Source organism: Mercenaria mercenaria, chromosome 6, assembly GCF_021730395.1.
Source record: "Mercenaria mercenaria strain notata chromosome 6, MADL_Memer_1, whole genome shotgun sequence".
NCBI classification, from domain to species: Eukaryota; Metazoa; Mollusca; class Bivalvia; order Venerida; family Veneridae; genus Mercenaria; species Mercenaria mercenaria.
In genome coordinates this window covers 19,570,976-19,586,588 of record NC_069366.1, presented here as the reverse complement: position 1 = coordinate 19,586,588, position 15,613 = coordinate 19,570,976, and the positions used below count along the sequence as shown (strand labels likewise).

At 32.7% G+C, this 15,613-nt stretch overlaps 1 protein-coding gene across 1 annotated transcript in view; it reads right to left on the bottom strand.

Annotated features, from left to right (window-relative positions):
- Positions 1-839: 839 nt before the first annotated feature.
- The window catches only part of LOC123549483 (sacsin-like), a 115,656-nt gene continuing 100,882 nt past the window's right edge, over positions 840-15,613 (bottom strand). The window contains exons 17-18 of the mRNA XM_053546697.1: positions 6,609-6,725; positions 840-5,795 (exon numbers count right to left, since the gene is read on the bottom strand). Of these exons, the coding sequence (XP_053402672.1) occupies positions 5,631-5,795; positions 6,609-6,725 (282 nt within the window). The 3' untranslated portion in view covers positions 840-5,630. The remainder of the gene's footprint in view (positions 5,796-6,608; positions 6,726-15,613) is intronic.

Here is a 15,613-nt window from a genome sequence, read left to right as displayed (position 1 = left end):
GTGCAGTCAGCAAGAACAAGAGCTTTACCTTGCATACTTTTTATCACCACTTATCAAATTTGAAAGGAATCGTTTAAACTTCACGGGCGTGATGAAGAACGGTTCAGAAACTGCACTGTTTATAAACCGTAACTCTTGCATACATATGGAGCAAAGTAAATTTTGATTAAACTTTGTCGCTACTAAATAATATGCATACGGTTCATTATTTCAAAAGTTGCCCCAACCTTTCACAGGAAACATTTGCCTCATTCCATGTCTAACTCGGCCATTTTTTACATTTCATACATGGTCACCTTGTATTGGACAAAAAATAATATTTTGAAAATATGTCGAAATTGTAACGAATTATAAATTTCATGTTCGACCTATGACCAGTTCGTTTTAAAAGGCTCAATGGTATTGGCTGACAATTGGCAGTGGCGGGCTGACAATTGGCAGTGGCGGAGATAGGTCGGGGGTTCATTAACCTAAGTGTCTGTGGTTTCAATCTGGACTGCAATATTAGATTTTAGTGAAGACCGAGAAACATCTGGGATTTAGGACATAACATTCTATCTTGAGGAGGACGACAATTTTTCTTCTTCGCTCGATCTCCTGTTCTAGGCTATTTAATCCATTAATCTGTTAATATTTCTTAATTTCATAAATTTCTACATTCCTTCTATGTGAGTAATTAATATGTGAACTACTTCATATATACATAAAACAAACATCTTTGGATTATTGAATATGAACTTCGGAAGAACTAAAGCTTAACTTCACGAACTGAAAATTATTATACTCCTTGTTGTAAAGCATTTCATACAAGAAAAAGGATTAATAGAATAACAATCATCTTCAGATAAACAATATTTTTATTCAGTATTTGTCTCAAGTCTCATAAATGGGTTAGAATTATGTCGCACAATAACGACATTCATAATGATAATTAAGAAACAGTAATGTCGACTAACAGTGACATTTTTGTTTACTTATTCAGAAATAATTATGTTGCATAACAACGCAAATGGTGTTGTGTTGCATAGCAATACAATTTAAATCATCTCTATAAAATAATTTATGCATACAATAAATTTTATAAAACATGATACTGTGCACAGTGATACTTAACACTATTTTTATAGCTTGTAACAGAAATGGTCTCCGCAATGTCACTGGAGACATAATAAGCAGCAGAGACAAACATTTCAGTGGGATCATGCCCATGGTTAAGCATATATCACTGTATATGCTAAACTACATGTAAGTCCCTGCTGATGTCATGTATTACTTCTAGATACCATTTATCATAATACATACATCATAATATACATAATATACTTATCATTTAATACAATATCATGAATATTGGCTGTTAGAAACTCATAACAAATAATACATAGGACAGGTGTAAAAAGCGAAAAGTCCGCGCTGTAAGCATGTAACATAAATTGTGGTAATCTTCACAGTGACCTTTCCAGCAAAATTTATAGGAATATTTAATAAAGATGGTTAATCAGAGTTTGGTCAAGTAACAAATTTGTCTGAAATATTAACATCTTATCATTTGCAATTATCAGTGTTCGCTTACCGACTAAAACAACTAAGATTTTCACTTGTGAATCTTTTCAAATTTGATTTTCTTATCGTGGTTGCTAGACCAAGATAACTTTAAGGAATGATATAAGTATAAGACATATTGTATTATATTTCCTAAAGGTTTGCATTTACAGCTACATATTTTGTTGAAATTCATTAGTGAATGCAAGTTTTAAAATTATATTATTACCTCCCTTTACCTTAACCAAGATCTCCTTTACTTATTTAAGATAGATCGGAAATTAATTTATGGATTTGGAAGCTAAACATAGTTTTAAAACTTGCCCCTGGCTTTTGGTTCAGATTGGTGAAATATCCCGATACCTATCAAACCCAATTAAAATGTAGAACTAGAAATTATATTGAAATCAAAGGAAATACTCAGCTTTTTCAATCAAGTACATAATATAATACACCTTGGTTACACGATCTAACGCTATATAATGGGTCCATATTTCCTTAAATAGATCTCTAACAGAACATATGAAAAGAGAAAATTGTCAAAAAAATTTTGCTTAAATGTGACTGACCATCTTAAATGGATAAGTCTACATAGTAAAGTGGGCTTAGTGGCTATGGTTACATCATACAAAATGTACAGTATTCAAACACCCTTGCATTAATTTATTATCATGTGCGTTACCTTTATCGGAAAGGTCCTTTTATACATGTAAATATGCCTTAAGCTTAGCAATACATTTTTACAATGTTATTCCTACACAGAATATGTTCAATATAATCATATATTACAAAACATAATAATGTTGCAAAACAACGACATTACTATTTTATGAACAGAATACAATTGCATCACAAAATAATAGAATAATGTTGTTTAGAATAGCAGACACAATGGTTTATAGAACATGACATCAAAGTTATATCTGTATATGATAACCGTTGCTGATATGATATATAAAACTGAATTATGTAAAATGTCAGCAATACTTATTCTTGGAACGAAAAACGCGGCAATACAATTTGCTATAGCATTTGAAAACACAGTTATAAAACAGTTTTAAAATAATTTAAGACAAACATCCGTATCAAACCAATATCAATCATATTGGTATATTTACAAATTGAAACATGTATGTCTGAACTATACAAGACATATCCTTGTGTATCAATACCGTAACACATTTTAATGACTCAATGTCAGGACTAGTGTTTGCTAGCATAAAACTAACCTATAATGCAACAACATGTTTATAATACAATTGAACTCTTTCTCGATATAACAAAATACTGGTTTTTATATAAATTAACTAAACATATCATGAAGGCACAGAGCAAATGTAATTCAAAGGGATATACACACAATATAAAAATAAGGCAAATATATCAAGTATTTTTGTACAATCCAAACTTTATCACCATTTTTTAAAGATTGTTGTAAATCAGAAAAATATACAACGCAAAGGCCATGAATAGTTGATAAGTATGACTGTAGTTATACCACTACTCCTCCTTCTAAGAAGAGAGAGTATATTGTTTGGCTCATTGACTGTTGATATGTATGTCCGTAAGGACGGATGACCTTTTAATGTCCGATTAATAAATTAACTAGAGAGTGCGCAAAACCACACAAGTCGAACTTAATTGTTTAAGGGTCATTAAGTCTGTTTCCACACATTTGCAAAGATAACGTTTTGGCCTACATTCACCGAACATTATTTTCTGATTACCTGATTCCTTAGTTGTTTAGGGGGCAGGTAACTCAAAAGTCAAAGTCACACTGACCTTGATTCCGAAAATGGTATCTGCTCAATAACCGAGGAATCTTTTGACAGGTGCTACATTCAAACTTCCTGGGATCAATAAATGACTCATGATATTTTATAGGTCAGTAAATTAAAGGTCATGATCTAGAGCCTGAAAACAGTTTCCACTGAGTAACTCAAGAACTACATAATTATACACTTTCAATTTTATGAAACGCATTTTGTAAAAATTATATACATCTTATATACTATTTACTTTATTGAGTGCACTTTAAATCTTTTAAAGTATGATTTAAAATATCTCTTAATTACTGACATATTCAATGTACTAGAAAAATCTAAACAGCAGAGTCGTGTATAGTTGTCTAGTTACAAACTCATTTGAAATATACAAGTGTAAAATGAAAATCATATCATTTGCAAATAGTGAAATATTAAAAACTTGACAACAACATCTGTATAGCGGTTAATAACATTGCACAATACTTTACACATGTATATCTATTATTGAATACGACACTTATATATCCTTTAAGCCAGAATAGCAACACCAGAGACGATTGTTACGTCAATGAAAGGAAAATAGAAAAATCAATTATCACGCCGTGGCACACGTACAGGCTGCGGCACACTTTAAGGCCGCCGCACACACATGGAACTTGCTAACAACTTATGTGGATGAACATTCCAGCGGATGACATTTTTTACGCATACACTGATGACAAATCATATGCATATAGGTTATAAGAATATATATTTTGTGGTTTTCACATATCTGATATATACAAATACAAAGAAAATGTTACCGCAAGTACATATACGGTCTGTAATTGGTAAATAGCTCAGTACAAAGGGTGATACGTTAACTAATTACATATGGCATTAAAATGGGGGTGGGGAGTGGGGCATGTACAAGTAAACATTAAAAACTACATTGAATAGTATCCTACCTCACTCAGGACTTCGTTTGACTCATAACAACAGCGAAACCTCACGGTTCTAAGTTTTGCCGAACATTGCGATACTCGAACAAAAAGTGACGACATTTGATACCAGACAATATCAATGTTACTTCATCAGCAAAATTATACAAATGTAAGATGGTATACAATTATACCAAATGGTTGTGTTCAAATCATATTGCTATTTTTGTAGATATATAAACAGTAATCGTACATGAGATAAAACATGCTGTTTGTTCTAACAATTTCTTCGGGTCGAAATCTTACTGTAAAAGTATGCAGGTTCATTTCCAACAATCATACAAGTGCATGGACATACCTATGGAACATGCAAACATTTTATAATGAAATCACTGTGTTACACCAATCTCAACTTCTAATTACAAAGAGTGAAGCTTGTGAAACGCACATTATACATAAGACTGATTTCGAAAACAAGTACATGTCTACCTAAAGGCATTATTTAAATGGAAAATAAACTGATACATAAGAATTGGCCAAAGCACAAACTGAAAAAAGTCATATTAAAAACAAGTAACTTTTTCTTCAATTTTGGACAATCAATTGATGCCTTATTTCATTGAAAAAAAAATATTTCATAACATTTATACATATTTCAACAGTTGCAATTTATTTACAAAAAGGACACTATACATCAACTTTACAATTTAAAACAAGTATGTTTCTATTCTTCCACAACTGTTATTTGATATCTGACTTCCTTGTAGCTATGAAACTGATATTTATGCAGGCAACATGGTATGTATGAATCACTTTGACAAACTAAATAATCAAATAACGGAAGGAGGAAGAAATATCATTCAAACACCTGTACAGAGAAATAGACACGGCAACATTTATGTTAATACAAATTACGGATATCATTAAAATACATTCTCTATGTACAAACATTTAAGGGAACAAACTTTGCGAAACTAAATACTTGCGCTGGTAAAACAAAATAAAATGACGAAGTTATGCAATATTAAGACAAATAAAATCAATAATAAATTCAGTTCTATAACAATATGTACAAGTCAAAACATGCACGCAGTCATATCTAGAATAATTCATCAACAGTTTACTGCAAATGCTTTCATATTATATCGTTTACTAATAAACCGAACTCAAATAGAGAATAAATAAAATGTGTATCGGCATTGTTTATAGACAAACAAACCAAAACAAAAACAAACAAAAACACACACACACACACACACAAAACAACAAAAAAAAAAAACAAACAAAAAAAAAAAACCTCGCTGGTTGTACTGTGAACAAAGCTCTGTATAGAAAAATTGTTTGAATCAATTTAACTATTAAACAGTTTGTAGAACATATCAGTGACGTGATGTCGTCTAAATTATGATATGAAATCCTCCACCATTGCCACTATCCTCCTTGCAATTTTGATACTAAATTCAGCATCCTCTTTATTGAAAATGTCCGACGGTATCTTTGGTCTCGATAATGCGTCGGGATATCTCAATCTTGCATGACTTCCCAGTCTCTCCTCAATCATACGTGCCTGTATGTAGTAAAAATAATAACGTGAAATGTGAAGAATTTTTATTTACAAATGAAGTGCTTTGATATTTGATGCAAAGAATCTGAAAAAGATCAGTTTAAAATGTTTTGAAAGAAAGCGTGCAAAACAATGAAAAAAAAAAACCCTCTTTGTTTCTTATTATTCAACAAAACATTGTTCCTGTAAACTGAACTATGCTTCGGAAGTGTATATATGATATTGAACAGTCAATCCCGTTCCTAGTTTTTACTGTAATTTGGGTTGCGGTTGTCCTACTACAGTTTGTGGTTTAAAATGCTTCCTACTGAGGAAAATAATACTTTAATGAAATAAATCAATTTCACAACAAAGGCAGCTAAGATATATGTATGTGCAAATGATTTATATGTGCTTCTCCTAAAAGTGATGTTTTTCAGCTTGTTTATTTAAAAATACCTTTTTACATTTCGATAATAAAAAGAAGTATCACTAGGTATTTTATAGTGAAGATACAGCATTTCTCCCAGTAACCATAAAAATATTTTAAACTGTACCACAAATAGGATTAGCAAAGGTGTAATCATATGGATCTGTAGCTCTATGCCTACTATGTTCAACTTCCATATTTGCATAGGGATGGACTTACGGACATACGAGAGATTCAATTACTATACACATATTACATGCCGATCGTCCGAGCCTATCCCTTTAATATGGACCCATAGCTGAGACAAAAGCTTGAAGATTTTTTGTTCTGAAACTCTCTGTGACATTGAAATGAAAGTCTGGAAGAAGAAATTGTACGTTAAAATTAGTTAATATACAAGAAGCTACCTGCTCTTTCATCTCGGGATCTGATGTTAATGAAGTAAGGTTGTGACTACGGCCTCCTTTTGGTACATCATTTGCATCCTGCGAATATCGTGCAGATTTAAGTGCCTTTTCGCATGCCTGTGAACGATGATAACATGAATTTCAATATGAATAAGAACAATAGTAATTTTATACTCACATTCGTCATTAGATAATTGTATTAAATATCTTAAGGTATTAGACCTGTAATAGAATACCTCCTTTTTTAAGAGTATTCAATTCCTACAATAAACCTACTTTGAGTGAAATTTTCCAGGGGGCGAAGGTTCAAGCCCCACTGAGACCAAACATTTTTTCCTTACTTTCCTTTTTTTCCTAGTAGGTTTTTACTGCTTTAAAGACTAATTATTGATTCATTGTACAAAAGTGGAAATTTTTATTTGATAAGCAATTTCTTGCTGTTAAAAGTGAATTTACTTCTGAAACAGAAGCGGGGGGGGGGGGGGCAGAGTTAGAAATCTTTAAAAAACTGAGTTACATGCGGTAAAAGTTCTCTATTTTGTAAAAGTTCTCTATTTTGCCTTTAATCTTTAGATTACATATTGTGGAAGAATTGTAGGTAGGTTTTATTTCTGCCCAAAGTTTATTTTTGAATGAAGTGAGCAAAGTTTATAACAGTCCCACCTGACTAGACTTTAATTTTTCAATGTTTGAGTAAGAATTCTGTCTTATTAAATCCGTTATAATAATTAATCCATAAATAATGCAGAATTGATAAACAAAAGCTAACACTTTTAAAAGAAAGCTAAAACGGTTTAACGTAGCTTTACCATTTTGCTGGTCTTAAGGCATGATTTTAAAACTTACTTTTCACCTCACTGAATGCCGCATCATTTGTGTGAATTAAGGCTAGGCATTGTTAAAAGAAACTTTCATATACATTTTGTCAACACATGTTAAAAATAATGAAACAATTGCAGTATAAAGCGTATGGCTATATGCATCCAAATTTGGTGTTTTTTACCAAATTAACAAGCGCTTTACGCTGCACACCTCCAGATGTATGTCCAGTTTCCGAAATTTAGAAAATACTATCTGTAGTTAATAACTGTAATAGAAAAATATATAAAGTGTCCGTTGGTTATCTTGTTATCTTCATAAACATCTATAGTATTACGCAGAAAACTAATAAAAGCGTTAGTCACGAATTGAATGTGTATGTAAAATAGAAGACATTTAACTGTAGTTTGTGTCATACACATCAAATCGCCCACTTAAACACAATACTGGTTTTCAATAATTATTTTCCATATCTTATTTCAATTGCTATTTCTTTTATTATTTTTTTTTGAAATTTTAACGTTGATCTGGAGGTCTCTTTAAAGCGACTAACCCACACATGGCGGTGTCAGATTTTAAATATCTAACGTTTGCTATATATCACGTATGCTGCATATTCGATGTTCTTACAAAGTATTTTCATCAAATTCTGTTGAAAATCGTTGTTTTTCTAATAAATTTAAGATGCAAACATTCGTCTACAATTTCTGATAAGAGTTTCCTGGTCCATTAAAAGAAAACGGAATTCCCGTCAGAAAACATCACGTGATTATCAACAGAGCGCACACGTATAGGTATCGCACACTATTATGACGTTTTGAAATAATCAAAGTACTGAAAGTACAGAAAGGCTGGCTACCACAAAACACTGGATGAAAATTGTGCGGGGAAGATGCTTGTAAAATCTTAGATATCATTTTTTTCCATATCAAATTAAGGCGAGCATATGGTAACGTTGTGATTAATCATCTTGATTAACTTAAGAAGGTAGTATAAGGATACTACAGACTATAGATGGTGAAAAAATACACTGTGTTTGCTCCATTGGGGATAACATAATTAGTGTTTAGGAGACTAACCTAAGGACAATGCAACTGCTTACAATGTGTAAGTTTTAAGGGGTACACACACGAGCAATACAAGACTTTCTTCTGGTTAGGAACATTGCAATCTAAATTGAGGTATTAGAAAGAGAAAATACAAGAAATGGAGTAACTAAAAAGGAAGTTGTAAAGAATGTGAAAACTACCCTACGTTGCAAAATTAAAACTATGAATAAACCATCGGCTTTTACTCTTGAATTTTTGGTTCGCATATTATGACAGTCAATGTTAATACATGTTTAAAAAAGCAGCCATAATATAACGATATTTTACCTTTCGGAACCCCCCCCCCCCCCCCCCAAAAAAAAAAAAAAAAAAAAGCACTGAGGGACATAATATCAGATAACATATAGAGGTAACAAAAACAGCATTCATAGTTCGATATGCAGTCCCCCAAATCATGTATGAACATTAATCAGGTTGAATAGACTTGCATTTTTAATATTTTTAATACTGTTCTAGTAAATTACGGTGAATTCAATGCCAAAGGAAAAAAATTCCTTTAAATATATTTACATATACTTAGCACAGTAAGATAGAGAAACGTACGTGCGGTTGTCTTTTATCTTGAGTCGCAAATAGCCTGAACTAGAACATAGAGAAACCTAAATAATCTTAGGAAATATTGGTAATGATTATGGTCTAGACATGTTCCTTCCCTAATTCGATTGCTAGCAAAATGGACGGACCCGTAACAGTGTACCACATATTTTGAAGAGTACTCAATTTCTACCATAAGCAATTATTTTAAGCTCGAACACCGCTTCAAACCGGACCGTTAATGATTATGGTCTAGTCATGTTCCTTCCCTAATACGATGGCTAGGAAAATTGCCAGACCCGTAATAGTATACCTCATTTTATGCAGAGTATTCAATTTCTAACATCAGACTACTTTAACTATTTTCTCAGGAGGGCGTAGTTTCAAGCCTCACTAGGACCCAACATTTTTTCATTTTTTCATTATATTTCTTTTATTTAGTAAGATAAGCTGGTGTTTTTCAAGACTTATTATCATTGATTTGTTGTACAAAAGCGGAAATTTTTCATTTGATTAGCCGTTTCTTGCTGAAATATAGGTAGGTTTTACTTCTACCCTATGTTTATTTTTTTTTGTTTTTTTAGCCATATTTTTTTCAGTGTTGGCGCTTAATTTCTGTCCGATTAAATCCTTTTACTTGAGGCTCCCCAGAAAAATTTGTAATCGACATTTTTATTTCGTGTGTTATAATTTTTACGCAATACTTTGAGGTTTCTTTTAGCAAAATATTTGGTGTAATGAATTATCTGCGATCGTTTGCGCAGTGGTTATCACTTTGAAATTTGTAATTTGAGGAAATAACATAAATTATACAAAATTAAATAAAAAAAGAAAAAAAAAATCTAAAAGAAAAAAACGACACGGTAAAAGTAGTTTAAAAAAGCAACACAGTGCGAAACAATGTTAACTTCAAGACTGTATAACGTTAATGCAATTGTTAAACATTACCATTACGGGTCCACTATCTTAACATAACCTGAAATGCTGCTGAAAACATGTGATTAAAATGTGATTACATCTACGCACCCCCCCCCCCCCCCCCCCCCCCCCCCCCCACACACACCTCCTTAAGTAAATTAGAGACAAAGAACGTTTTGCAGTTTTACTTTCAGCATTCGCAGAATGTTTCTAAAATGAATTCGTTAAGTATAGAAATAGCAAAAATAAAGAAATATTTATGAAATAATAAATAAACTGCCGTTAAATCAAATAATAATTTAGTTTTTATTGTAAATATAAACATTATTTCGATAGCAAAACATAACATGCTCGGTATACAAATCGTAGAATGCTGTCATTTGTTTCTTCTCATGTTACCATGGCAATTCCACGCTGCGATTACGTCCCTTAGAACCTATAGCAACTGATCTGGAAGAATTGATATTTAAAACTTATGCTTCACTTTTACATTATACATAATTTATTATGTACTCATCATTTATTTACTATATGCAAATTCATACCAAGTGAAAAGCAATACTTTTGTTTAACATTTGATTAACAATGCGCAGTATGATTCATATCGACATCTGTTATGAATGACCAGCTGAATGTTTAAGTAGCAATTTAAGACCGAGGTCATAATCTATAATGGAGTGGTCGCTGGAATACCGTTTCCATCATTATCTAAGTGTTTCGATACAATTTCAATTCGACGTGTTATATTTTTTGTTAATACGTTTTACATTTCGCATGATTTATCAGATTTATCTCGCATATTACACAGTTTGTTTATTATGTCATTGAGTTATATATTAACAAGCAAATTCGATGAATTGGTATCCCCCGCCGAAAGGGTTTGTGGTGAGGAATGGCAAAAAAATATATCCGGCAAAAAGTTAAGGATGTTAATAAGAAGCAAATAATTTCATTAGTCAAAATCAATTTAACAGAAAACAAATGTTTAATTAAAGAGTACATAATAAATGTATGATACTTTGATCCTGACTAAAGAATTTATTTTGAATGGGATATGCTTACTGTAATAAGCTTAGCTTTAAAAATTAAATGCAGTTAATTGAAATGTGAGATTGAAGTTTAACTAGAACGAAATATTGTCTTTGAGTGGTTTGGCACCAGGTGTTGCTGTTTAACATGTACATTTGAACTTAAAAGAACAAATGTCCTTAAGAGAACACAGGTAAGATACCTTGAACATGGCTGAGGGCAAGGTTTGTGCAGTCATAACTTAACATGTTGAAGGTTTGAACATTTAAAAAAAAAAAAGGAATGGAAATATATATATCTATATATAGATATATGTATATAATAATTTTTTAAGGGGTGGGGGTGCAGGGGAACGGGAGAGGAAACAAAACTTCACATGTTGATTATAAATATTGATTGAAAATTAAAAATGAAAAAAAAAGGGTAAAAGGGTGAAGTGGGGGGTGGGGTGGAGAAGTGAGGTCGGGGAATGGTACAACTTGGAAGGTTTGAAAAAAAAATAATAAGAAAAATAAGAAATGAAAAAAAAAGTATTTTTTTTTTTTTGGGGGGGGGGGGGGGGGGGGGGGGTGGGGAGGGGGGAGTGGGTGTGACCAAGGCAAGTGGGTGACCAGGTGTAGGTGCGCAACTTCACTATGTACAAATATGTGGATTTTTAGACAATTAAAGGGCAATAACTCTGAAGTAACAAAAAAAATTCGTACAAAATTGTGTGTGCACAACCACATTACAGTGCCCTAAATTCTGTTAAAGTTTAATAGTTCAAGGTCAAATATATCAAAAGTTATGATGCAGAAATTGCCATATCTATAGATCTATAGTACCCTATATAGTTAACACTAGAAACTTCTAAGGGCCATAACTCTGGTGTTACTTGGGCAATCTGTCTGAAACTTGATGGGCCCCATAACCTCATAGTGGTGAACATGTACATGAAGTTTGTTTGAAAAAAAATCTAAAATAAGGAATGATTTTTTTTTGTGGGGATGGGGGGGGGGGGGGGGGGGGGGGGTGTGATCAAGGTAAGGGGGTGACCAGGTGTTGGTACACAACTTCACATGTTTACAATAAATGTTCATGGAAAAGAATGAAAGAAATTTAATGAAATTCTACAAAATGGTAAGTTTGTTATGTACAAATATGTGGATTTTTATACAATTAAAGGGCAATAACTCTTAATTTACATATAAATCCGAACGAAATTGTGTGTACACAACCACATTATGGTGATCTAAATTCTGTTTAAGTTTCATAGTTCTAGGTCAAATATATTAAAAGTTATGATGCAGAAATTGCCATATTTATAGTACCCTATATAGTTAACACTAGAAACTTCAAAGGGCCATAACTCTGGTGTTACTTGGGCAATCTGACTGAAACTTGACGGGCCACAAGAACTTATAGTGTTGAACATGTGTATGAAGTTTTAAATAAATATTCCCAACCATTTCCTAGATATGGCTCCGGACGGACGGACGGACGGAAAGACGGAAGGACGGACGGACGGAAAGACGGACGGAAGGACGGACGGACGGACAACGCCAAAACTATATCCCTCCGACTTTCGTTGGGGGATAACAAAGACGAAAATATTTCATTCATACGGACATTTCATTCATAAATGGCGAATTAATTTACCTTCATTATGTAACATTTTCTAAAGTTATCTTAAGGGATAACAGAGAGGTGTATGACAAAATCATTTACAGAACCAAACAAAATGGTTGAAAACTATTTTTTTATTGAACGGATGAGTTTAACAATCTTTAAGAAACAAATCCGTGGTAAAACTGACATACATGACGGAACTATTTAAATTGCGCATGAAATGAAAAATATGTTGTCAGTCTCAGCACTTGGTTGGTCTTTGTGACTTTCGATTTGCGGTATTAATAGTCTGGCGAATAAATTCGCCAGCCTAAAAACTAACAAAACAAAACATAAAACGAAGTCAAAACTCCTAGTACGTTTATGATGCTGCCAGTCATTTCTCGTTGGCCTAGTGCGGTTACGCTATACTCATTATAATTTTTCGTTGTGAGTTCGATTTCCAGACCCATTAAATTGTTTTAATTTTTTCTTCACTACGATTCAATGAAGACAAAACGAGTTAGTAAATCTAGTTCTAACATGTTCACTAAAATTATATATCACAACTGACACTAATTATGTCTAATTACACTCAAGTTTTAATATGATCTAATGTTTTAAAGCTTTCCTGTGATATGTTTAAACCTGTACGGGTTAGTTTTATAAGTTTTATAACAATCTTACACGTCACTTTAATAATGGCATTGCCCGGCCGCAAGAGTATTCAATTCCTACCATAAACCTACTTTAACTAATTTTTCAGGAGGGCGCAGGTTCAAACCCCACTAGGACCAAATTTTTTTTCACTATATTTCTTTTATTTAGTAAGATAAACTTTTTTCGAGACTTATCATTATTTTTGAAAGATTTATTTGATTAGCCATATTTTGCTGTTTTAAGTGAATTCAACCTTTGATACAGAAGTAAAGGTTTAGACATCTTTGAAAATACTGAGTTACATGTGTTAAAAGTTATTTTGTATTTATTCTTTAGGTTACATTTTGTGGAAGAAATGTAGGTAGATTTAACTTCAAAACTGTATAAAGTTTATGCAATTCTTAAACATTACCATTACGGGTCCACTATCTTAATATATTAACCTGAAATAGAGTTGAAAACGGGTGTTTAAAAAAATCGCTTATATCTACACCCCCGCCAGAAGCAAATTGGAAACAAAGCACTTTTTACAAAATACATAGATATATGATAGATTTATTCAGTATATACAATATCACTTTCAGCATTTGTCAGAATGTTTTTAAAACGAACGTGTTTAGTATAAAAAACAAAAACAAACAAGAGGGCCAAGATGATTTCATGGAAACAATTATTCTGGCCAATTTTCATTAAAATTGGACCAAAAATGTAGTCTCTTGAGTTTAAACAAGTATTTTCTTAGATATGACATAGTGGCCTAGCTTTAGACCCAAGATGACCCATATTCAAACTTGATCTAGATTTTATCAAGGCCATCGTTCTGACCAATTTCCATGAAGATCAACTGTATCACGTATACAAGGTTTTTCTTTGATTTGAACTAGTGACCTTCTTTTTTACTCCGGATGACCCATATTCAAGCTCGACCTAGATTTCATCAGAGCAATCATTCTGACCAAATTTCATGAATATCAATTGAAAAATACAGTCTCTATCGCATACACAAGGTTTTTCTTTGATTTGAACTAGTGACCTAGTTTTTGACCCCAGATGACCCATATTCAAACTCAACCTAGAGTCTATCAAGGCAATCATTCTGATCAAATTTCATGAAAATCAATTGCAAAAATACAGCCTCTATCGCATACACAATATTTTTCTATAATTTGACCTAGTGACCTAGTTTTGACCCCAGATAACCCATATTCGAACAAGGCCTAGATTTCACCAAGGCAATCATTTCGACTAAATTTCATGAAGATAAATTGAAAAATACAGCCTCTATCACATACACAAGGTTTTTCTTTGATTTGAACTAGTGACCTTGTTTCTGACTCCAAATGACCCATTTTCAAAAAAGGCCTAGATTTCATCAAGGTAACTATTCTGACCAAAATTCATGAAGATCAGTTGAAAAATACAGCCTCTATTGCATACACAAGGTTTTTCTTTGATTTGACCTAGTGACCTAGTTTTTGACCCCAGATAAACCATTTTCAAACTCAGCATAGATTTTATCAAGATTATTGTTCTGACAAAATTTTATGAACATAAATTGAAAAATACAGGCTCTATCGCATACACAAGGTTTTTCTTTGATTTGACCTAGTGACCTAGTTTTTGACCCCAGATAATCCATTTTCAAATTCGGCCTAGATTTTATCAAGGCAATCATTCTGACAAAATTTCATGAAGATCAGTTGAAAAATACAGCCTCTATCGCATACACAAGCTAAATGTTGGCAGACAACAGACAGACTACAGACGACAGACAGACGGACGCCGGACATCGAGCGATCACAAAACTCTGCTCAGGTGAGCTAAAAATAAACAAACAAACAAACTGTCGTTAAATCAAATAATATATTTTAAGATTCTTTCACTGGTTGTAGGTGCAGATTGGAATTTCCGGCCTGGAGGGTAACTGTTTAGGCGGTAACGAGGCTCAGCCGAGTTACCGCCTAAACAGTTACCCGAGAGCCGGATATTCCCATCTGCACCTATAACCAGTGACAGAATCTTTTTCTTGCATACCGATTTCAATAAATAAAAATAAAAATAAAATCAATCGAACGGCTTTCTTTTTAGAACTATTTCTTATAGCAGCGTATTTTAACAAAGCGCGGGAAACCAACGTACGTAAACAGGAAAGACGTCATGATGTTTCAAAGACAAATAACAATGTTTAGTTCCGGTTTTGTTTCATCAGTTGCAGCGTAACGTTATGATTGTTTGATAAAATAACGTGATTTGAATCGAGAAACATACTATCAGAAACAAAGTGGAACTGTCAAGGTATTGGATTTTTATTTATACTACATATATGTAGTTCGTAATACGTCTTTAACA